Source organism: Chelonia mydas, chromosome 3 (assembly GCF_015237465.2).
Source record: "Chelonia mydas isolate rCheMyd1 chromosome 3, rCheMyd1.pri.v2, whole genome shotgun sequence".
In the NCBI taxonomy this organism is placed as follows: domain Eukaryota; kingdom Metazoa; phylum Chordata; order Testudines; family Cheloniidae; genus Chelonia; species Chelonia mydas.
The window spans coordinates 200046165-200069270 of record NC_057851.1 but is presented as its reverse complement, the minus strand read 5'-3'; the positions used below and the strand labels follow the sequence as shown (position 1 = coordinate 200069270).

The 23106-nt window shown below is 37.4% G+C and overlaps 1 protein-coding gene across 5 annotated transcripts in view; it reads right to left on the bottom strand.

The window, feature by feature from the left end:
* The window catches only part of MAP4K3 (mitogen-activated protein kinase kinase kinase kinase 3), a 132364-nt gene that overhangs the window by 84222 nt on the left and 25036 nt on the right, over window positions 1-23106 (bottom strand). For 3 of the 5 annotated variants that reach the window (XM_007063162.4, XM_007063163.4, XM_037896248.2), the window contains 10 exons: window positions 21846-21936; window positions 15120-15184; window positions 11431-11486; window positions 8299-8346; window positions 6068-6110; window positions 4482-4554; window positions 1078-1209; window positions 750-812; window positions 582-663; window positions 358-468 (listed from right to left, as the gene is read on the bottom strand). In XM_007063162.4, coding sequence (XP_007063224.1) covers window positions 358-468; window positions 582-663; window positions 750-812; window positions 1078-1209; window positions 4482-4554; window positions 6068-6110; window positions 8299-8346; window positions 11431-11486; window positions 15120-15184; window positions 21846-21936 — 764 coding nt within the window. Of the gene's footprint in view, window positions 1-357; window positions 469-581; window positions 664-749; window positions 813-1077; window positions 1210-4481; window positions 4555-6067; window positions 6111-8298; window positions 8347-11430; window positions 11487-14125; window positions 14220-15119; window positions 15185-21845; window positions 21937-23106 lie in introns of those variants that run through there. The other 2 variants (XM_043544140.1, XM_043544139.1) reach the window with 2 other exon arrangements.

The following is a 23106-nucleotide window of genomic DNA, read 5'->3' as shown; positions in this document are numbered from 1 at the left end:
ATTAATTATTATTATTATTATTATTTTATAGTGCCATACACGACCTGGTCTTTGTCTAAACAATAATTAAGAACCTAAAATATCACAGTTAGATATTCTGAACTTATCATTTCACCCTTGCTTTCTGCTTCTTTAGGTTTTCCTTCCCAATTGTAACAAATTCTGATATTTACTGCACTTGTAACAAAACCAGCCATACTCTGGTTACACAGAGATTAAAATGACCTTTTAAAAGCTTTTGAGATCTCAGAATAGACGTTATAGTAAATGCTTTTAGATCTATAAGTGCCATACATTTTTAAAAAAAAAATTTATTAGCAAAACCCATTTACTTTTATGGTTAGCATGTATTCTTACCTCAGGATCATCATCATCAAAATCATGGTACGTGGAATGATCAGGATTATTCATTTTATCCAATAATTCAATAGCAAGGGTTCGATTTAAGGGCTGTGTAACAAAAGGATGCTAAAAGATAAAGACAAGGGAAAAGAGGAAGATTACATTAAAACTTCAACCCGGTAAGTTTAAAGGTACTTTTAGCTCAGAACTACTTCAGAAAATACAAACAAAAATCATACCTGTAGTAATTTTTCAGCTGTAGGTCTCTTCTTAGGATTTTTTGTAAGTGCCATTTTCACAAAGTGATGAAAATTATTTGACCTGCAAAATGAAATAGTGAACATTAGAATTCAGTAGTTTAGTGAAATGCGTGATTAGTATAATATAAGAAAGCAAAATATGCTTACCATTTCATTTTGTCTTTTAGCTTGGGAGGCTGAAAGTTGCTTTTCGTCATTAAAAAGAGTGCTCTGAAAACCGGTAACATTTTTGTGATTAACCATTACTTTACAAATTTTTATTTTTGGCTGCAATAAAAAAAATCCATCAACCCAGAAAAGGTGAGATGAGGGAACTTGTTTATGCAAAATGCAGCCATTACAAATTTTCATGTGTACATTTTGAAAACTTGCAGACAATACTACTGGCAATAACTCCTCATATTACAAACATGTCTAGCCAACTATTTAAAAAATTTTATTCACAGCCTGCCATAAACAGCTTTTATTTACCAACCTCATGGGATGCAAGTCAAACATAGGAGGCTGAAGTTCTGCAAGTTCTATAGCAGTTATTCCAACAGCCCAAAGATCACACAGTTGGTTATAGCCACCCTTCCTTTCAACTGCAGCAACCTCTGGAGCCATCCTAAAATATATACGTATTTAAGAGAAAAGACATTTCTCTGTTAGTTGTGGAGAGAGATAAATCTAACTCAAACACTTTTCAGTGTGAGTCAGTGTTTTATTATTCATTTTTCTAGAGCACATTGTATACACAACCTTTTATTTAATTTGACTTATTTGTAAGCATTTGAAATCCTGTGATCTACTGAGCTTCAATGGTATTTCAGGTTTTTTTCCACTTTGTCCATTCCACTCTATGGCATTAGTGTTGTGGCGTTCACTCACTCAACCGAGAAGAGCTGGCTGCAAGTCATTCCAAAACCAGTTAACACTCTTGAGTCAGAGGAACTGCAACAGTGAGGTGCAATTTTCTGTCTATATCCTCCCAGGGCTGAGTATATGCCTCCCAAATACCCCAAAGTCTGGCAGCAAATGGACAAAACCAGCTAGTGTTGGCTTCTTAGCCATAGCACAAGTGAGCTACCACTGGCCTACTAAACTAGCCCTACATTTTATGATTAAACTGGAGTACAATCTAACTATAAAAAAAGTTTAAAAACATCACCCTGGAAAGTGATAAATTGAAGGTTAGGAGAATTCTATAGGAAAATGCATCTAACTTTTTCACTCCTTGAGTCACCAGACCTGGGGTTTATTCCCAGCTCTGCACATATGTCCTGTGAGACACTTAACCACTTTGTGTCTCAGTTTCCTCATCTGTAAAATGGAAATAATTATCTACTCCACTGGGGTGCTGAGAGACTTCATTAAAATTCGCAAGTACTTTGAGATGCTCAGATGCAAAAGTACTACACACACTCAATTGATATTCATAAACAGACACACCCAATACATTTTAAAATTATTGACTAACTAATGTAATGTGAAAACACCTATTTTGGTTTGTTACAGACACGGTTACATGTTATAGCCATATCAGGCTATGAACTCAATCCAAGCATGGCTGGGTCTCATTAATATGGAAGACCACCAAGAAAAACCCCCAGCTGGAGTAGGAGTTCAGTAGATGATACTCTTCCCTCCCAGTCAGTAATGAATCAATGCCCCAGAACAGTGGTAGGTGACACTATGTAGCAAGAGAAAAATGAAAACTGCTCTAAACACAGATATCCTTACCATTTGTGATCAAGAAAGGTATGTTTCTTGCATAGCTGTGCTGTTAAGCTTGGTGACTTGAACATGTTCCAATATGGATAATTACTGTCTGCTTACCTAAATTTCTTCTTCCATCTCAATTGGGTACATTCGTCTATGTTTCCTGTCCTAAATCACTGTGCAACTTCACTCGAGGTAGTTAAAGAGACTGTCGTATATCTTAAATTTGTAAAGCATTTTGTAATCTTTTTAGGAACATGGGTACTAAGTAAGTGTGAGGTCTTACGTTATTACAAAACTCGTACAAAAAGCACTAAGTTTGCTAGTTTGGCTAAAAGAGGATGAGATGAATGTGTGTCTCTTTTCCTCCCATTATTTTTCTCTTTACTACCTTAAAAGCGATTCTCAGAATTAAAAGGTTAATCAAAATAGAAAAATCACTTGAACATTTAGTTGCAGACCTGTGTACTGTTACACATCTTGTATGACGCATACATTCAGCTGGGTCCTGAACAAGCAAGGAATCCGGTCCGCAGTTACGCCTGGCTCCCACTAGAGACCACTGTGGCACACACTGAACAGACAGCCACTCTGTCTCGCCGATTGTTCTCTAATCCCCCTGCCCTTTTCCAAGCCGTTTGGAGCAGGGAAGGTTATGTTTGTTGCATTAGTGCCCCAAAGGCAAGAAAAGCAAGGGGCTACTGCTGGAAGGAAGAGACCACTGAGAAACAGGAGTTAAGGGAGGAATAGGAGATGGTGTGGGGAGCAAAAGCTAATGTGGAAATGGAAGGCAAGTACCAAAAAGAGCTAGTACTACCCTATAGCAACTTCCTCCACTCCCACCCAGCAACTATACCCTCTCCCCATTAAAACCCCCTGGTTATCTTTAACCCCACCCTACCCCCCAAGCCTTCCTCTCCCTTCCATCTCTTCAAACAGGTACAAGGAATGAAGTCTTACTTGCCCATACCTGCTCGCACTGCTCAATGGAGCCCTCCAAAGTAAAACTGGTGTCTTACCAGCATTAAATCCACACAGCATTTTCAAAAGTGATGTTCATGATTATAGGTAAATTATTTACAATTATGCAAGTCAACCTGAAATATTACTTAAGGACACTGACAAAACCTGGCAGCTAAATAGTGGTTTGTGTTAGAGACCAATATGATCAGGTTTACAGTCACCCAGGCACCTCAGCCAGGAAACAGAGCCACAATCCATTTATGCAATCATGAGTGGAAGGTGGTTTGTATTACTGTGAAAGGAAGGTGGGTCCACTATTAAAATTAAAAATATAGCCCACACTATGGAAGAGTTTGAACACCTAGTTCATGGGCATATTTCAAGAATACAAATCTGAATGGAGAGACTTGTGCTAATATATACATATTTGTACATCATGTTTTCACACAAAGGATCTCAAAACACTTTTCAAAGCAGCACAGAACAGAGAAATAATAATTTACAGTAAATATACACAACTCTCTTAAAGGCAGCCAGGGAAAGTCATTTCCAGTTCACAGATGGAGTAAAAGAAAAAGCTGAAATTTAAAAATGATAAATATGCAAGTAAATATACTTGTAGGCTGAGAAAAGAATAAAAGGGTGTGAAGTACTAGTGGAAGGGAAAGGTGAGTGGGATTTAATTTAATAGACTAAAGCAAATAGGAAGGTTTTTAAAACAAGATTTGAAGAGGATGTGGCTGAGAAGAGCATTCCAGACATAGTAAGCACATCTGTTGACACAAACAAGTGAAACAACTCCTCCCAACTGTGAAGAGTTCCAGGAAAGGCATGTCAGTGAAAAGAAACATTTGAAACCTAAATGGGTGGGTAGAAAAAGTATTTGCAAGATCAGAATTAAAGGGGTGAAACTCCAGGGAGAACTTTAAAATTAGATTCAATGACTGATATTAGTCAATGGTGATGACGTATATAGCTGATACAACTGTTTTTCAGAGCATCACAGTACTCTGGCCACAACATTCTGGTGTGTAGTTAAGTTTAATATTTGGTATAAGTTGTTAAAAAAAAATAAAATAGACGAGCAATAAGCTGAGACTCTCAAAATGCTTAGTCTAACCAGGAAATTAAGTACAGAAATGTCTTTTTATAAAAATTATTATTTTTGGTATTGTAAAAGTTACTATTACATTAACAATCAAGTAAAACAATTACCAATATGGAGTGCCAATGAAAGATTTCCTTTTGGCAATTGTAGCTGTTATCTGTGCAGATACTCCAAAATCAGCTATAAAAAATGAAGATAATTAATTAATGAAGTAATGATCAAAAGCAAGTAATTAATTATCAACAGGAGAGTTAAGCTTTTTTGTAGTAAGAACTTCTAAATATCTAGGGACACAGAAGCTAATGAGGTTTTTATAGGATCCATCATAAATTTCCATAGAATCACTTTCTCCCAGCCATCCTGCCAAACACACACCACAAGAAACATGATGAAGGAATTGCAGTGTAGAAGTCCTAACAGACACAAATATGTATATGTTCCCATGTTAGAGTACACCTATGAATTTTATACCATCTGTCCATGTAATAAACCCTCTAAAAATCCTCTGAACAAAGTTATTTCCATCCGCTCTGCTCTGCTGAGAGCACACGCTATATCGCTACTTGGGAAACTTTTGTAAAGAACTGAGATACGTCTTCATACGAGACGTGTAATAAGACATATATTAATGCTGATCATAAAATAAATGTTTATTTTGTTAATGTAAAACATGACCAGAAATATTAATACTGATAATGTTTTAAAATAATCTTTGTCACTACAAAAATAGAAGGGCAGTCAAAGGCAGTTGTAACTGACCAAGGATATTAACACTTCTTGAACAACACAACATGGTTAAGTTTAAGAAAGTCTTCTGGAAAAGTAATCAACATCAGTTTAAAAATAAAACAGATTTAAACTACAAATGAAGACATTAACAAAACACCTAACCCCTAATATTGTGCTTGAATAAAATAAATTATAAAATGTGACTAAGTGTGAATCTGTTTCTTTTACAATGGTGTTTTTCTCTTCATTCGTTTTTAAAACAAAAGTGTTCTTTCCCTTCCTGGTTGCTAACCTATTCTGACTGGGAAATCATATCACCCATGTTAAAGTTAAAATAAATTAAAAAGAAATAAGTCTTGAGAGTTCTCATTTTCTACTCTTGCAATACATAGAAGGCAGTTAATATGATCAATAATATGTTTTATTAGTTAACATTTTCCCTATAATTCTGAGTAACTGTATAAACTTAATTTGAAATGTAATGCAATATATTCCTGTACCTATGAAAAATATTTAATTTTTTTAAATAGACTCTGGTAAGTATATTCATAAGGATTTTCTGATATACGCTTTTAGATTCATATATTTATGCAGCCTTTGGAGGTAGTTTTCATATTTCTGAGACTTGGCAGGTGCATTTATTAAAATGAAATTTATTAAAGGATTTAATTTTTAGCCCACCTTTTCAATGTCAGACTAATTCACTATGGGAGTATGCCTTTCAACTGATTTCCAAAGCTATAGTCTGATTAGCCAGTCGTGCACACTTATGCACCAATTCAACCACAACTGAGACCTCATCAATGAAAAGAATAGTCCTAATAATACCCCCCTCACTGAAGTTTACCGGTATTATATAACATTTTGGCGTTCTTGGATGAGAATTCAAAAAAGTTTTTATAATTTGCAGTATTTTTTAGTATTTTGTGCAGTACAATCTGATAAAGATTTCTGAAGTACTTACCTAATTTTACATGGCCATTATCTGTTAAAAGAATATTTGCTCCCTTAAAAGAGAGAAAAAGAATTCAATTAAAAGGTGTATTTTTTTTTTTAACATTATGCTTCTTTATGCTCTGGAATATAAACCCTAGCATCAAATATTACCTATATTCTGTATTTTATTTAATTTATTTCAATTTACTAAGAGAACACCTATCTGTATGTTCTAGAGGCCCTTGATATAATTTAAAAATAAATCACAAATAATACCATAGGTGCAACAGTACAATTTATTATAAACCTCGCTCAGTAAAACCAGCAACTAAAAAAAGTCAAATCCCCTGCCTCTCCAAATAATCTCCCACCCTTACTTAACTCTGGAGACCTAATTGTAACACAGTTACAAAGTTTGAACTTCATCTGAAACCATTATTTCTATAATAAAGTGATGCAAAACTGGGCTCTCAAATACCACAGCAGCAAGGAATGACAAATTAAGATATAAAGGCAAAGAAAATATGTATGTTTTGAGATAAAATTGAGAGCAGAGGACAAACCACGAAAGACTAAGTGTTTGAAGAATCTGAAATTTTATTAACAGAATATTTGTAAAAGTGAAATGACAACAACATTAGGTTATGGGACCCCCATGTTCACAAATACTCTGTAAATTTTATTGTAGCCGTAAATGTCTATGCAACTCAAATTCCCATTAGTTATGAAATCCTCTCCCAGACAGCAGAATTAGTTTTGTGACCATTTGCCTCTATTGATTAAATCTTACTTTCCCTTCTCTATCTACACTCATTAATAGGCAAGTTATAAAGATCCAACAGGAAAGCAATCAGATTTATATTTCCAAAAGAAGAACAGTTTTGTCCCATTTTGAGATCCTCACTCGTAATCTGAGGGACCTGCCTTGATATTAAAATGCCTAGGAAAACAGTGATTTTGCTTGTGCTGGATTTGGAAAGTACACTGTTGTGAGGCTACACGCAGTGTATTTGGATTTAACCACCAGAACATATGCTCAAAATTGATCCTTCACGCCAGATTCCATTATAATTACCTGTTACAAAGGACATGGAACAAGCCTAAGCTGAATAAAGAGGCTGGCTAAGGGTAGAACTGAGTTAAGGGAGAAGCTAGCTAAGGCAGAGCTAAACAGGAAGGAGGCGATAAACTGATTTAGCGGCAGAGGTTAGCACCACAGACAAGTTGGTGTGTGAAAAAGCCAAGTAGGTTTTCCAAAGTACAGCTTGTTTTTCTGATTACCAGTTTTTATACAAAAGGACAAAGCAGGCCCTCAGTACACCCATGCAACCCAATAGCTTTGAAAAGCTTTGTGCATGTGTAACTGACAGACCTTGTGACTGGAACATAGTACATAATTCTGTGCCTAATCACAAGTAGTACTACAATCCAGTTGTGCTCCTAAATACAAATGATCTGATCTTCACAATTGCTGAGTTCCCATATATCCCACTGAGATAAATGGGAGCTAGTCACAATGTATGAAATGCAGGTCACTTGCACTAAGGCACCTAGGTCTCACAAGTTTGCCTATATATTTTGCCAATATCACAAGGATTTAAAGTCAATTTTCAAATAAATGTTTAAAATTCAAGATTTAAAAACGGTATCTGAGGGGATTTGTTTGGTTTTTTGTGTGGTGGGTTTTTTTGTTTTTGTTTTTTTTTTGCTATGAGTTGTGATGTAAGGGTTAATTCAACTTGCCACCCACCACCCCATAAGTGCCATACAGAATAGCAGCTCCTGCCCTAAGTTATGCCCCCAAAAGTTGGGTTTGGCCTTGCCATGACTCCATCCTGCTGGCTGGTGCAAAGGGAGGTGTATGTTGCACCTTAAACGTATATCAAAGATTAAATCCTCCTCCCACTTTCGTCCAGCACAACTGAAAATGCTCCCCCAAGGTAATAAGTGTCTCTGTTTCTCCCAAGGAAGTGCAGTGGCTAAATGCCACAATTTAGTCCCAAGTAAGTGCTCTGTTTGATCTAAGTGACAAAAAAACTGAATTATTCTCCAAGTATACATTTGTAAATGTCCTACTTTTTTCCCTCTTTTTTACAGAAGTGACTACTGAACCCCAATAAAAGATTACGTAAAAAAAAAGGTTAGTTAGTAGCGATTCTTAAATATTTCTCTGAAAATGGATACGTAACAATATTCAGCTAATTGTGAGAGTAGCTTTTTTAATTTTAAGGGAATAAAAATTAAAAAAAAATGACTTACCTTTATGTCTCTGTGCATTTTTCCTTTACTATGAAGATAATATAATCCCTGCAGTTTAAGAACAAGGTCTTTAGTTAAAAAAAATACTTACACCATTATTTAGCCTTAAACATTTTTCATTTTACAGAAAATTATTTACTAGATTAAAAGAATAAGGTTTAGGATACAATTCAGTGATTTACTGAAGTTAATAAATACTGTTTTGGCTGGTTGTGAAATGAGAATGAAACTCTAGATTTTAACAATCATACATTCAAACTGTACTTATCCAGCAGCAGCCAATTTAGAGATAGGACAAAGAATGAACAGGGGACAGGGGAAAAGATCAGTAAATAAATATAAAGAGCACCACATTCATACCAGGAACACAAGGAGAGTGAGAATATTGTCCTGGGCATGTAGAGTGCCATCTCTGTTGTGCAACATTTAGATATTTCTAAAGTATCTATCACTGCTTTATCTCAGTGTCCACTAGTTATACACCTATTGTATAGATCATGTGCTTAGATACAGATTTTCAATTAACCCCCAAGTGTATAGAGCCTTTGTGCCCAATGCAGGAGCTCAACTCTGGTCTATTTATCAAACTTAGTGGAATTTCTGTAGGGGGCATTTTAGGTGCTTCCTCCAGGATTTGACACATTGAATGAGTTAATATCCAAGAACGGATGGTGCACTCCAGTCAATCATGGTCCTTGTTGAACCAGAAAACATAATACTGAACATCCATAATGGAAACTGTATGACTACAATCATGGCATTCCTGAATTCAGTGAACCAGCTTTCTTCGTCCATATTTGAAATGATAAAGAATACAAAATTGGAGAGCATCAACTGCACATAAGACTAAGTTCGGCTAAAGGCTCTGAGAGAACTGTAGCTAAAAACACTCATGTCTAAACACCACCGAGCAGAGAAGCTGCTTGGGGCTGACCCACATACAGCGCCTCAGCAATGCATCCAGACTTGAACGTCAAAAGGTGGTGGGATGAAGGGGAAGAAATTGAGCCTGATGACAACGCAGGCTACTGAGAGCACACCAGCTTCAGTGTTCCACTCTCTGCACTGTATTCAGTGAGTAGCCAGAATCAAGTACGAGGTTCCAGAATCCTCTGAGATTGGCTGCAGTTGAACTGTCTCATTCTTGGCAGTTACGAACTCTTATAATGGCTACATTTCTCCAGAACTCAAGACAGAAGCACTTAAGTGTGGGACAGAGACCTACTTTGGCAAGTGGACCAAGACTACAGAACTCATGGTTGAAAAAACTGGAACTACTGTGAATATTACCATCTTCATATTCAAAAATAAGCCCCACTTCTTTGAAATAACCTTCACACAGTGATAAAAGCAAACCACTGACTGGTGGAGGACAAAAAGATAGGGCTTGTTTCTAAGATTTGTTAGCTGCTCAGATGATGAGCATGGCATAAATACCTAGACAGATAGGAGCACTAGCAAGGATATGCTTTTGGGAGGTGTTTTTCCCTTTTTTGTCAGCTCATCAATAGCCTGAATGCAATTTAGCTGGAGAGCTAGTCAGTGCTCCCGACTGGAACTCCTTAAATCGACCATGAGAGAAAAGAACTGATCATTGGGGCACCAAAGGGAATCTAGGTTCCTGAGCATGGTTGGCATGCAACACAACCAGCTGGAACCAGCAATTCAGATTTTTGAGATGAGAATCCCCACCACGTGTGCATGCAAGGACCTGGACCCAAACGTGGGATTCACTGTAATGAGTATCTTTGGAGAAATAGGTATTTTCTTATAGAAATACAGCTGACATCAGCTTCAACAGTTTTACTAATAGCCCCTAGATTTGAATGTCTTGGGGCTGTTGCAGAACTGGGTCAACAATTCGCTCACTTCCACCACTGATCTAAAAGAACGCAAGGCCAAGGCTTCAGAAACCAGATGCCTAAAGGTAGACCCTTAAAAGTCCATATTTAGGCACCTAAGTGAACAGATTTCCAAAAGTGACGAGTACACAGCCGCTCCTGCTGATTTCAATGGGAGGTGCTGGGAAGCACTTGTGAAATAAATTCCCTTTTTTAAGGTTCCTAAACATGGACTTGTAGCCTAACTTTAGGAACCCCATGGTGAAACTCTGGCCCCACTGAAGGCGGTGGCAAAACTTTTATCAACTTCAATGGGACCTCGATTTCCCACCTTGGTTTTGGAGGCCTTGGACTAAGCCTGTTGACTTTTAGGGAGTGATACAAGATATATTTTCCTCAGACTTTTGATTGATGAGGATGACTGAACTATAAATTTTGCTTATTTTAAACATATTAGAACCTATGAATGTTATATTTTGTCAAAATACTGTAGTTTTAATATCATACATGCATTAAGGGACAATTTCATAATCTACAAAAACATTCATTCATAAAACATTCCAATAACGTGTGTGAGGTACTTCATTTATTTTTCCAAAGCAATAAAGACACACTAAAGGAGAACAACAACATGTTATTTCTCAAACAATCAAAAATTAATAACCCCAAAAATCTCATCCTATATAGCTAAAGAAATGCCCCATTTGAGAGAGATCTCAAGACTCTCAGACTAGAAGAATAAAATGGAATCAAAGTTTCCCCAAAACAATAACTAAACGCAAGAGACCACACACTGTTGCCTGGAGTTTTCTAAACAAAGAAATATGTATCCTGTAAATAAACTAAGACATATGGGTATATTTATAAGAAAAGACCTATAACTCATTTACATATCCAAAACTGAGTTTTCAAATTCTCTACTGATCTATAGAATAAATCAAATATCTTATTTAATGCAATTATGCATACATGGACAAATGCATATGTAGTTGCTTCATTTTTAATTCAAATTTAACAGCTTCTCCCAGTCTTCAATCTTCCACTGCCAATTTCATGACTACAGGGAAGATGGAAGGTCCTAACCTCCTTTTAAACAACTCTGCAATAACTTGAACCCGATGACAGAATAATTCTACATTTTGTGAAAGCTATTATACAGGATCTTCTCTTTAGCAAAAGATAGAGTAACTGCTAAGGTATTAACATGATTCTTCCAGATGATCAGATGTTTTTGGTCCTTTTATTTTTCCCAGAAGACTAACAATTATGTACAAATTAGACTGTTCGCTACCTGTAGTGTTTCTCTGCTAACATAGGCAATCTGCTGTTCTGAAAGTGGTCCAGTCACTGCAAGAAAGAAAATAAATTTTTAATTTTTAATTTTTTTTTTTTTTAAACACAAAAATTGTTTAATTTTTTCCTGGTGTTGTGATTCGCACAAGTTCAGCAGACATACACAGAAGCACTAGTCTATGTTCTGTGGCTCCAGTTGTACCATTTTTACCCTGAAACTAAATGATTCTAAAAAAGAATAGCGACCCTCCTCACAAACTTTTCGAATTTGACGAAGTAAACAGAATAAATATGGATGGAGGCTGGGATTTCTCAAAGGAGATTCAGAGAGTTAGGTGCTCACGTCCCACTGAAATCTATTAGAAGCTGGGTGCTTAACTTGCTTAGGCTCCTTTGAAACTCCCAATCTTCACACAAAACACACCACCTTGCAATATGAAACTTGAGAACAAATCTAAATCGGTCTTCCCTTTCCTGAGGATCTTCAAATAAAATAGGAGTTACATTTTGGAAGCATGGAGTTCTGGAATTAGGTAAATCTGGATAACTAAATGATACGAATTCATGGGTATTTTGAGAAATCTAATTACCAGGGAACTAGAGTATACGGAAATCCTTTGGTGTTACCTCTTAGGGTACACCTACATTGCAACAGAAAAACAGCGACGCCAAGTCTCAGAGCCGAGGTCAACGGACTTGGGCTCACAGGGTTCAAGCTGCCAGGCTACAAATTTTAGTGTAGATGTTTGGGTTTGGGCTGGAGCTTGGGCTCTGATATCCATCCCCACGGGCTTACAGATCTAGAGACAGTTGACCCAGGCCAGACGCGGCCGTGCCACAGGTCTTTTATGAAAGCGTAGCCATACCCCGCAGGGTGCAGTCTAAGGGGCTGTTTAATTGCGGTGTAAATGTTTGGGTGTGGGTGGGAGCCCAGCTTCAGACCGCACAAGCGGGTAGAGTCCCAGAGTCCAGGCTCCAACCCAAGCCCAAACGTCTACGCTGCAGTTGAACAGTTCCTTAGCTCGAGTCCCATGGGCCCAAGTCAGCGGACATGAGTCAGCAGTGGGTGTTTAATTGTAGCGTAGACATAGCCTGAGGATTTAATTGTTGAGACCTGAGGTCTGATTGGACTGAGACACAGCTTGGAAATTAGTTAAATGAGTACAGAGTCTTCCACTCTAAATAACAGGGTTGAAGCCAAAATCAGTAGTTACAGGAAAGCATTACTACAGGACATCTGTTCAATCCACTTATGTGAAATGAGCTCATTTCCTAGTGAGCAGATCTTCCACATCACAAAAATTATCACAATTGACGCTCTTATCAATGTTAGCAGAAATGCCAAGGACAGACTTGGCCACTCAGATAACTTCTTGGGTCATTATAATGATCGGAGCATGTAAAATGATCCTTCAGTTTGATTACTGTTATGAGATAAACCTGAAGTTATGTATGCTGTTTTACTTTTCCAGTGCAGAAGATGACGTTACTGGCTGGAAAGTTGTGGGATAAATATGAAATTAAAGAATTAGAGTTAGCTTAAGTTTGATTAGTATCTGTGTGTTGTAAAGAAAGGCCTTGACTAGCAAGTAGAAGACAGGCCTTGAAAATAATGAGTTATAAGGCCAGAAGGAATGAAGTAGGGAGGATGCCAGGTTCAAAGATTAACTAATGAGATAAGGGAAATTTTCTAAAAAGAAGGCTTCTGACTGACAGGGATGACTGCAGATGGTTTTAAATAAGACAAAAAGAATCTTTCTTAAAGGGATCCAGCATAAACCATCCCAGCCCGCATACCAGTGTTAAACCCTATGTGAACCCAGGTGCAATGGAAAAACTGGTCAACAAGGAGGGGAAGAAAGGCCTTGGGAAGATAGGAGGTTGTAAGTCTTATCTGGATTAAGACTGAAAAATAACGGTGGACTGTCTCAAACTGGATTTTAGCTGAAGACAGTAATTGGCAATGACATCACTTGTCTGTTAAAGGGTATAAAAAAGTACACTCTTACAGGGTTCATTGCTAGAAACTGTATGACCAAGTTGGAGCAGACCAATATAAGTCTATGCACCTCTCGGTTTAGCCTGTTTGTAAGTATCTTGATCAAGTACTTATCAATGTTCTATTACCGTTTGGATGTAGTAAATTGCTTATTATTTAGGCGTTGTAAGCATGTTTAGAGCAGTTATATAAATACCCATTTGACCTTTGGATTTAATAAAGGAATTTATGGTTAAACTAGTGTCGTGGTAATAGCTGGCATAAATAATAATTCCAACAGAAGTCTTTGTAATTTAGATATTGGTGGCTTGAAGGTTCCTAGGGTGGATCTTTATCTGGAAAGATTGTTTCAGGGCTGCAATTAAATCCCCGTTTGCTACCCATTTTGTCTTGAATATTGTCCCTTTCACGCAGGTCCCAGTGCCAGAGTGATAAAATCCTTGTTCTTATATTTCCATTATCCGAACATTTTTCAAAGCCTTTTCTAACATAAATATGTATTTCTATCAACTAATGTATTCTTGCCATTGTGTGATCGATAGGGCTGTAAGAAAATTACGGGCTGCAATTTTGTTGCAGAAACTACAACTTTTACCTTTTACAGTTATCACAAATTTCAGTGGTATTGTGACCCTGTGTGCCAGATTGCACCACTCACTTATATTTGCCCCAGCCTCCCCGTCATCATGCTTGCCTTTGAGAGCCAACCAGGACATGAGTCATCTCTTCTGTGCTGCTGCTCTACTTTGGAAGGTAGTCTTTATGCCTTGAACCACAGCTTTAACAAACTGTGGCCACAATTTTTGAACAAAAAAAAAAAAATCAACTTTTTTACAGCCTTAGCGATAGATTTAACTAATGTAATGCAAATAAAGCTAGCAATTAACATTCCACATTCAGCTAAGACCCTTTTTAACTGGGCTGTACTCTTGTCCATCAGTGCAACCTTTCACTTTTGCAACAATACGTGGTGTTTTCAGAGGATTGCTCATTTCACTGTTACCTTATCATTCCCCTCCCAACTCCTAAGTGTTTTGCCCAACTGTTGTATCTAATCTTAAACCATGTTTTGTAAACTGTTTGGAGCAGGGATTATCTTTGTATTTTGCATCTTTACAGCACCCAGCATGAAGCCCTGATTCCTGTTTAGACCCTCTAAGCACTACTCTAATACAAATATCAATGTACATAATCTATCTATGCAAGCAACACCACTCATGATGATAGGTCAAATATACAAGCTATATACAGGTAATAATGTGTAATATAGTAAAGCCAAGCTCATACGAACTTGGAAGAAAAGTGGATATATGCTAAAATTGCATGACTAGAAGCATATTCATTTTATTTTTTACATTAGAAATACTGTAAAATTAAAGACAAACAAGGGATCAGTATATCAAAACACACAAGTTATTTCTCTCTTACCAGCACAGCCCTTCTTTAAAAATATGTAGTTAATTTTGTTTGTTTTGGCAAACTGGTACTTTTCTAATATATAAACTATTATTTGTCCTTAAACAAGTTAAAATTGTCATTAAATGGTTATAATATATATTAGATCCTAAGACATAAGTAAACAATGTTCACCATTTAAAAACTTTCATTTTTAACCCTGTAAATACTGTAACTATACATTGGTCTAACAAGTTATATTTAGCTTTCACAGATGCGCAGTGATGGCTTACCATGATAAATGTCCTGTAGAGAACCACCTCCACAAAACTCCATGCAAATCCATAGCTTATCTCGCCTAAAAAGTAAAAAGATTCATTAGGCTTCCATATTTACAACTTGGACTATTACAGATAATTCAAAAGTCTTAAACATTAGGCAACAGAATATAACAAGCCTACATATTATGCAGGTACAAATGAAAACAAAGTATCTATGCTATATGATACTAAAAATATGCACTTAAAACATCCAAGAACTTCACATTAATGCAATAAATTGGGGGAACAATAAGAATGAAGCGTGTGTGTGCGTGCTTTAAAATGCCTAAGAATGGACTACCAAGGGAAATTTATTTCCTACTCAATGGCTAATTTGCTTTCTGTGGTAACAGTTGAGAGAATGCAAACACTGGGTTACTACCACTCCCTCAATCTGACTGGCAGGATAACGGCTTACCACAACCCAAGGATTTTCCCTCTCTAAAAACCAGAAGAATGGAATGATCAACTAGTTCTCACAAAGGCTTACTTTACAGAAGACACATTTGGAGAAAATCTGAACACTAAAACAGAGCTTCATTTTTTAAAAATTTTTTCCACTGATAATGTAACTTTTTAAAAATTTATAAAAATTACTTTTAGAAGTGTTGTGGAAGATACAGGTCTAATATGGTGCACTTCAGAAACACAAAGCAATGTAACGTCCACCACAACACTATCAGAAATGAAAGATAAAAAGAATACTTATCTTCAGTGAATGACAATTTAAAATGCAGAGAAATGCTCTTTTCTCTATCAATAAAACTGACTGAATCAAATGAATCCGAGGATAAAAAGAGGCTATAAAAATCTGATTCATCCTATCCTAAGACAGTAAGGCCCAGAGCCATAACTGACTGAGTGGGTTCATCCCACACAGAGTACAAGAATTGTTTATAAGTGTGTTCAGTACCCCAACTAGAATTAGTTACTGAGTTGTTGCTAAACCAGTGCCAGCTCTAGCTAAGGCCGTAGGCTTTAGCTAAGAACTGAAACTCACAGCTGGAAACCAAAGGAGCTCACCTGTATGTTAATTTTGTTCAAAATAGATATTATTCTTATAATAATGTATTTAATGTTTAGACTCTATGAAATGCTTGTAAATTGCTACATGCATTAATCTCACTTGTAATGTCTGTATTCCATGCTATAAAGAAATATGCAAGTTTTGCTTTAAAACTCTGAAAATGTTTGCTCTGAACTTGTGAACCCAAGCACAGGATCAACGACCTCTCCTCCCTCTGCCCATTAACGAGGTCTATCAAGATTAAATAGCCCATTAAGAAACATGACAACACTAAGGATTGCTGAATGATCCAACAACACTTTAGAAATGCTATGTGCAATGGAGCTCCTCCCACAAGGCCAAATGTAAAAGATCAAACAGGGTTACAAGGAAATTTGTCATCTCTTTGCTGTTTGCACTCTCACAGGACCAGAGACAATAAATTAAAGCAGAGATCCCCAGGGGTTACCCCTGGGTCCTCCCTGAAAGACATTTTGAATTGACTGATTACTACATCGCTGTCATCTTTACGAATTATACACGGTAACTCATTTGTGTATATATGCTTGGTTGCATTAACCTATAAATAACTAATTTCTTTTTCCTAATTAATAAACCTTTAGATAGTTTATTACAGGATTGGCTACCTGTGTTCTTTGGTGTAAGATCTAGGGTACCAACTGATCTGGGGTAAATACTTGTCTCTTGTCAACCTGAATAGTGTGTGATTTTTGGTGTAATTGGCCATTTATCACTGAGTCCAGATTGCTTGGGTGACAAGATAGACAGGAGAGCCCACGGGGTCTGTCTGTGACTCCATGTTAAGATTAGTACAGTGATCCAGGAGTTCATACTTGTTACTGAGTTGGCGAAATCTAATTGTAGAACATACCGTCAATTTGGGGAGTCTGCACTGTTTTTGACAGTCTGCTCGGAGGTAGGCACTCATGGTCATGAGTCTCTCCAGTGTGACAGTTACATTTTCTAGATAGGTCTGTTTTAAATACTATAGCGGAGATTAATAAAATGACAAACATGAGGACAAGGAGAGAGGATAGACTTGTGATAACATACTAACTTTCAGTTTCCTGACTGAAAAAATCAAGGATAAAACACTTCCAAAAATCAAATCAGAAGAAAATATTCAAACACTGAAATTGATCTTCTCCTTTCATTTTGTTGCTAAGCCTCTCTATTCCAACCTTCCCCTCCTACATCCTTTTCTAAGCCACCCTCAACCTCTAACAGTTTCTCTTGCCTTCTCCTGCACAGGATTCTCACCCTTTCTCTTGACAAACTACAAGATCGTCTGCCCACTCTACATTCTCACAGGTAGTTTGTCTGGCAGCAGCTCCCAACAGCTAAATATATTCCCAGACAAAATGTTTTGTTAAAATGGAGTTAAAGGTTGAAAGTACACCACAGTAATTTAAGGATTAAAATCAGCCTTATAAGAATGCTGTAATTTTTTTTTTTTAAAGGCCCACAAGCAACAGAAACCCAAATTCATAGTTAAGGTTTTTATACTTATTTATTTGAAAGTATGGACACCATTCACAGTTAAAACACCCCAACAATCTTAACTCTGTCTTTAGGGTGATGCTTGTCTTCTTTGGCCCTTTCATACCTAAGAACATAAAGAACGGCCATACTGGGTCAGACCAATGGTCCATCTAGCCCAGTACCCTGTCTTCTGACAGCGCCCAATGCCAGGTGCTTCAGAGGGAATGAACAGAACAGTTAATCGTCAAGTGATCCACCCCCTGCCACCCATTTCCAGCTTCTGGCAAACAGAGGCTAGGGACACTTCAGAGTATGGTTTAGCATCCCTGTCCATCCTGGCTAATTGATGGACCTATCCTCCATGAACTTATCTAGTTCTTTTTTGAATCCTGTTATAGTCTTGGCCTTCACAACATCTTCTGGCAAAGAGTTCCACAGGTTGCCTGTGCATTGTGTGAAAAAAAAAATGCTACCTTTTGTTAGTTTTAAACCCACTGCCTATACCTAGGATATGATCCTGAAACCCTCATCCATCAGATCAGGAGTTTGCAGGGTCAGGCTCCTACATGTACGCTCTTTAGGGAGAGTGAGGCAGTGTATAGAACATTCATGAGGGACCCATAAAATCCTCAAAATTAAATAAAAAATAGTAATGCAATGTTGTTGTAGCCACACTGCTCCCAGGATATTAGAAACACAAGGTGGGTGAAGTAATACCTTTTACTGCACCAATCAAAGATATCAGCTTACCCACCTTGTCTCTCTTTAATAAGATAGTAACGCCATTTTATTGTTAAGCTTTAAAGTCTGTTTCTAGCTGTGCAGGGGCAGGAGATAACAGACTTTAAACTCATGACCATTTTAGATACCAAAAAAAAATTTTTTTTAAATCTGCCATTAGTGAGAGACTAAAGTTTGTCTATATTGGACAGCAGGCAGCATATTCACATGCCGTTGTAATATACACACATCAAAACTGAATTAAGCAAACATTTAGAAACAACTATATTAAAGTACCGACACGATTTTCTATCCAGTTTTATAAATGTACATCATTTCTAGCATGGACTTTTCATTACAACTAACAAATAGGCATTCCTTTACCTGCATCATAATCAACCCCTTTTTATAACTGTATTTGTAATTTCAAAAGTTTGCCCTGACCATTTATGTTTTGGAAAACTTACATATACAAAAACAGCATAAGAAAAAAGTTATACTTCAAAAGTCTTGTTTAGAGAAAAAAACAATGATGCGGCCACCCCCGCATAGGTGGTAAAAACGTTAATATGAACTTAAGAGGTCAATTATCACATCTGGTTGCATCTGGAGGGAGGGCCAGGTCCAATTAAAGAGGAGTCTTAGCTGGAGTAGGAGCTGGTTAGTTTCTATGGGCTTGTCTACCCTTAAAATGCTGCAGTGACACCACTGCACCTGCGCCACAGTAGTGAAGACACTAGCTACGCCGACAGGAGGGCTTCGCCTGCCAACGTAGGTAATCCGTTCCTGAGAGGCAGTAGCTAGGTCAACGGGAGAATTTTATAGTCGATCTAGCGCTGTCTACATTGGAGGTTAGGTCGGTTTAACTGCGTCGCTCAGTAGTGTGGATTTTTCACACCCCTGAGCAATGTAGTTATACTGACCTTATTTCCTAGTGCAGACCAGGCCTATAAAGAGAGGAATTCCAAATGAGAAGGAAGCTGGGTCTCTCTCAATCTCTGGGCAGTAAAGAGGAGAGGAGGGCGTTTATACCCTGATGGGAGACAGCAGCAGAGATGAGACTCCTCAACTGGGCCCCAGAAAAGGCCAACTGACAGGCAGATGGCCTTTTGGGGGGTTGGGGGGGGAGGCAACACCCTGGAGTGGAGGATCCAGATTGGGGCAAGACTCCAAGGAGGTAACCCCTGACAGCCTTCTGCAGAACAGACAGCTGGGGAGGCCTCAGGATGGATTAAATGATCAAGCACAGGGAAGAGGCAGAAACTTCTTTTGGTGTGACTTGTTGTGCTTTTGACTGCAGTGAAAAGACTGCAAGGAGAAGTCCTGGTGCCACTACTCTGGCAGAAGAGTGGAATGGAAGAGGAGCACACCATATTGCTGACCAGTGTCAAGTGGGACACTGTCACCCTGGAAGGGAAGGGATTTTACAGTGACTTAGCTGGAGAGCCAAGTCATAAGAGCAGGCACACAACTGCAGGGCTGGAGCAGATGTCTGTAGGGGATACTAGTTGATGAATGAGTTGCTACGCCATGTCCAGCCACAAAGAGGTGTGCCTGCGGTCTAAGCGCATTTCCATAACTGAAGATTAAAATACTGCATTCAAATGCAGGCCTGAATAAATTTAAGAGGAGAGAGGACCATAAACCAGAGCTGGCTGGAAAATAAAAATTCTGTTTTGTGATACATTTCAAAGTTTCAACGTTTGTTTTTGTTTTGCATCAGAACAAAAAAACAGATCTTTCAAAAAAAATTGTGAAAAACCGAGAGAGAAAGAGAGAGACAGAGACAGAGACACACACTTCAGAATAGCCAACAGCCCAGTGCATTTATCTGTAATGTGGGAAACAGGTTCAAGTTCCTGCCCTGCCCAGTTAGGAACAGGGACTTGAATCTGTCTCCCATGACCCAGCTGAGTGCCCAGCCCCTCTGGTTATAGTCACACTCTCTCTGTTTCCTGTTGGAGCTATTTCACTTTGTATAATAATTAAATACTCATTGGGCCTCATTAATCTCTCACTCAAGAAGCTACTCAAAAGAAACAAAAGCAGGGGAAGATGAGACACCTATTGAGTATGTTGATCAATATATGCTGGCTAGTGCCTACATCATATTAATATGTATTATCCACACTATATATTAATACGCATTAAGCATAAATAGCAATAAGCACAAATATTATAGCAGTTACATAGCCTCCATTTACCTATATCTTTATTATAACCCTATTCACTTATGCTAAGTATCCCATAACACCTTGCATTAGCAGAAGCAAACTTTGGCTTAAGTAGATAGGAAAGCTGTCAGGACCAGGACATATGATTATTTTACTACAGCAAGAGGTAGGGAGTTATTCTCACAGGCCAATGCTAGTATCCAAAACAAAGATAAGGGAAGGAACAGAGCAATAATTTCAGGAATTCGTATAATCTGATGGGTTGGACTTTAATGACATGTAAAGAGATGTGTAATTTATAAAATCATCTTACAAATACTAACAGCTGAGACGTGTAACTTTGGGAGCACACCTGCATATGGTGAATGTAACAATGCTGCATGATGCAGCTTTCTGGAGACTGGTATCATATTGAACCTTTTCCCTGTATTATATTATTAATGGCTTGTAATAATAATCCTGACTGCAACAGGCTAGTCACCTGAATATACTTCATAATGAACCAAAGTGTGGTCAAGCAACTGACTACAATTTATTAACAAGTGACAGCGTCAAGACCTCCTAATATGCTAAAAACCGTGCTATCAGAGGACAGGATGAAAATAAAATACAGAACTGAAATACGCATCACCTTCAGATTTCAAAGGGAACCCCAAACCACAAACATTAGTGGCCTTCAGAAATGTTAAGAGTTTCAGTTTTCCTATGTACCACAATATAACGTCCTTGATTAATACTTATTTTAGAACTACTGTTGCAGATGCAAGAGAGTCACCTCCTCCTCAGTTTTTCCTCAATTTCCAATCGTCAAATAGCCAAGGTTTTTTTTGGTGCAAAGTCTAGTTTACTCCATGAAAACATCACTTGCAGATGTAACTTGATGCAAACTAAAAGATATATGTTAAAGATTGCTATTATAATAAGAGAAAAATCTATTCTAGCAAAACCTAATTAAAGACACTTGTGTGCATATAGTTCTCTTTACATTCGGCATATTTGCCCTGCTGAATTCATTCAGTGCTGTCCCAATACAGAGTTTGTGAAATCTCAATTCATGACCAAGGATGTGATTAAATGTCACCTACACTGAACTGTGATGTCCCTGAAGGATCCAGTCAGTAGAAACAGTCTATTTATAGAGAAATAGCTTAGCAATTAGTACTGTTGGTAAAGGAAACACAGAAAATATGGCAGTGTAACAGTGGTTAATAAATTATGTTTTGCGATGGATCATTCCTTTTCAGAGAGGTAGTGCTACAGCATTTTTGAAATGAGCAAAATAAACAAAAATTGTACCTGAGATAGCTGCCAAAATAAGCAACAATGTTTGGATGCTTACAGTCTTTCATCATAATGATTTCCTGCTGCACAACAGCAAAATCTTCCCCTGAAGAAGAAAACAATTGATATTTTTGTCGTTGTATTTAAATATCCATCCCTCGGAGTTTGGCGTTCAACGTTTTTTTTTAAACTGAAGAGCTCTGGTCATTATCAGAATTTGTAATTAACTTCATTTTATATTCATGTACATTTCTATAATACAGAACTTTGTAAGGCAACACAAGTTCCAAAAGACTAAGGGAATAATAGATAACTATATTCTTAAAATCAGAGGACTCCTATGTCAGGATGGAGCCCTAGTCCACTACTTGACACCACTTAGAGGACAGTAGCCACAGCTCTTCTCAACCCCTTTTTAAATTCAATTACTCTTTATTTAAAGGGTAGAAAATGATTTTTAAAAAATCATTTACTCTTATACCTGTGTAGATTCTCTTGTGGAAAGCTCTGCTAGTAGAGACCAAGCAAGTTTACATTTATACGAAGGTTAAAAGTTGGTAATAATAATTTTGTATGTTAATAACAATGTTCCCGTTTATAGCCAGTCCTAAAAGTGAACAGCTTCCTGGTTGTATGCTCAAGAGTCTCTGCTCTCCTTGGCAGGAACTGCTGTATATAAAAGTTCCTCGCTTAATTCTTTTCCCTGGCACCTTGCTGTGTGGGTCTCCAGATGTACTATCAATAATCTATGTTCTTGAAATATAGCAAAACTTGTTACCTCTAACCAGCATCTAAATCCATCTTGGATTATCTTCCTACAGAGAAATCATGTCATAGCACTCTTCAATGACCTTGAAACAAACTTACAAGCATACAACTATACAGAAAGTGCTAAGTTGTATTTTCAGGCATTTCTCCAATGTTGTTGCTTTGCCATTTATCTGAGCCTTGCTATCTGGTACCTAGGTTGGGCCAATCTTTCCATTACAGACTCCAATTACCAGGTTTACACAGCTATAAAAACTTGGTCAAACTATAGGAATAAAGTGTTCTGCCAGTGTTTGTTTTTTGGGGGAGTTTGCAATAGGACAGGAATTAATTTAACCTTTTAAAAAGCTTTTTTTCCCCCAGATACTATTTTGCAAGCCAAAATTTCAAACACAGCTTTGAGCTGATTCTTAAGCTCATTCGGACAAATTAGTATCCATATGTATTTTGGAAAAGCTAGTTTTATAGGACTTATTTACTATCTATTAGAAAATACATTTTAAAGGAG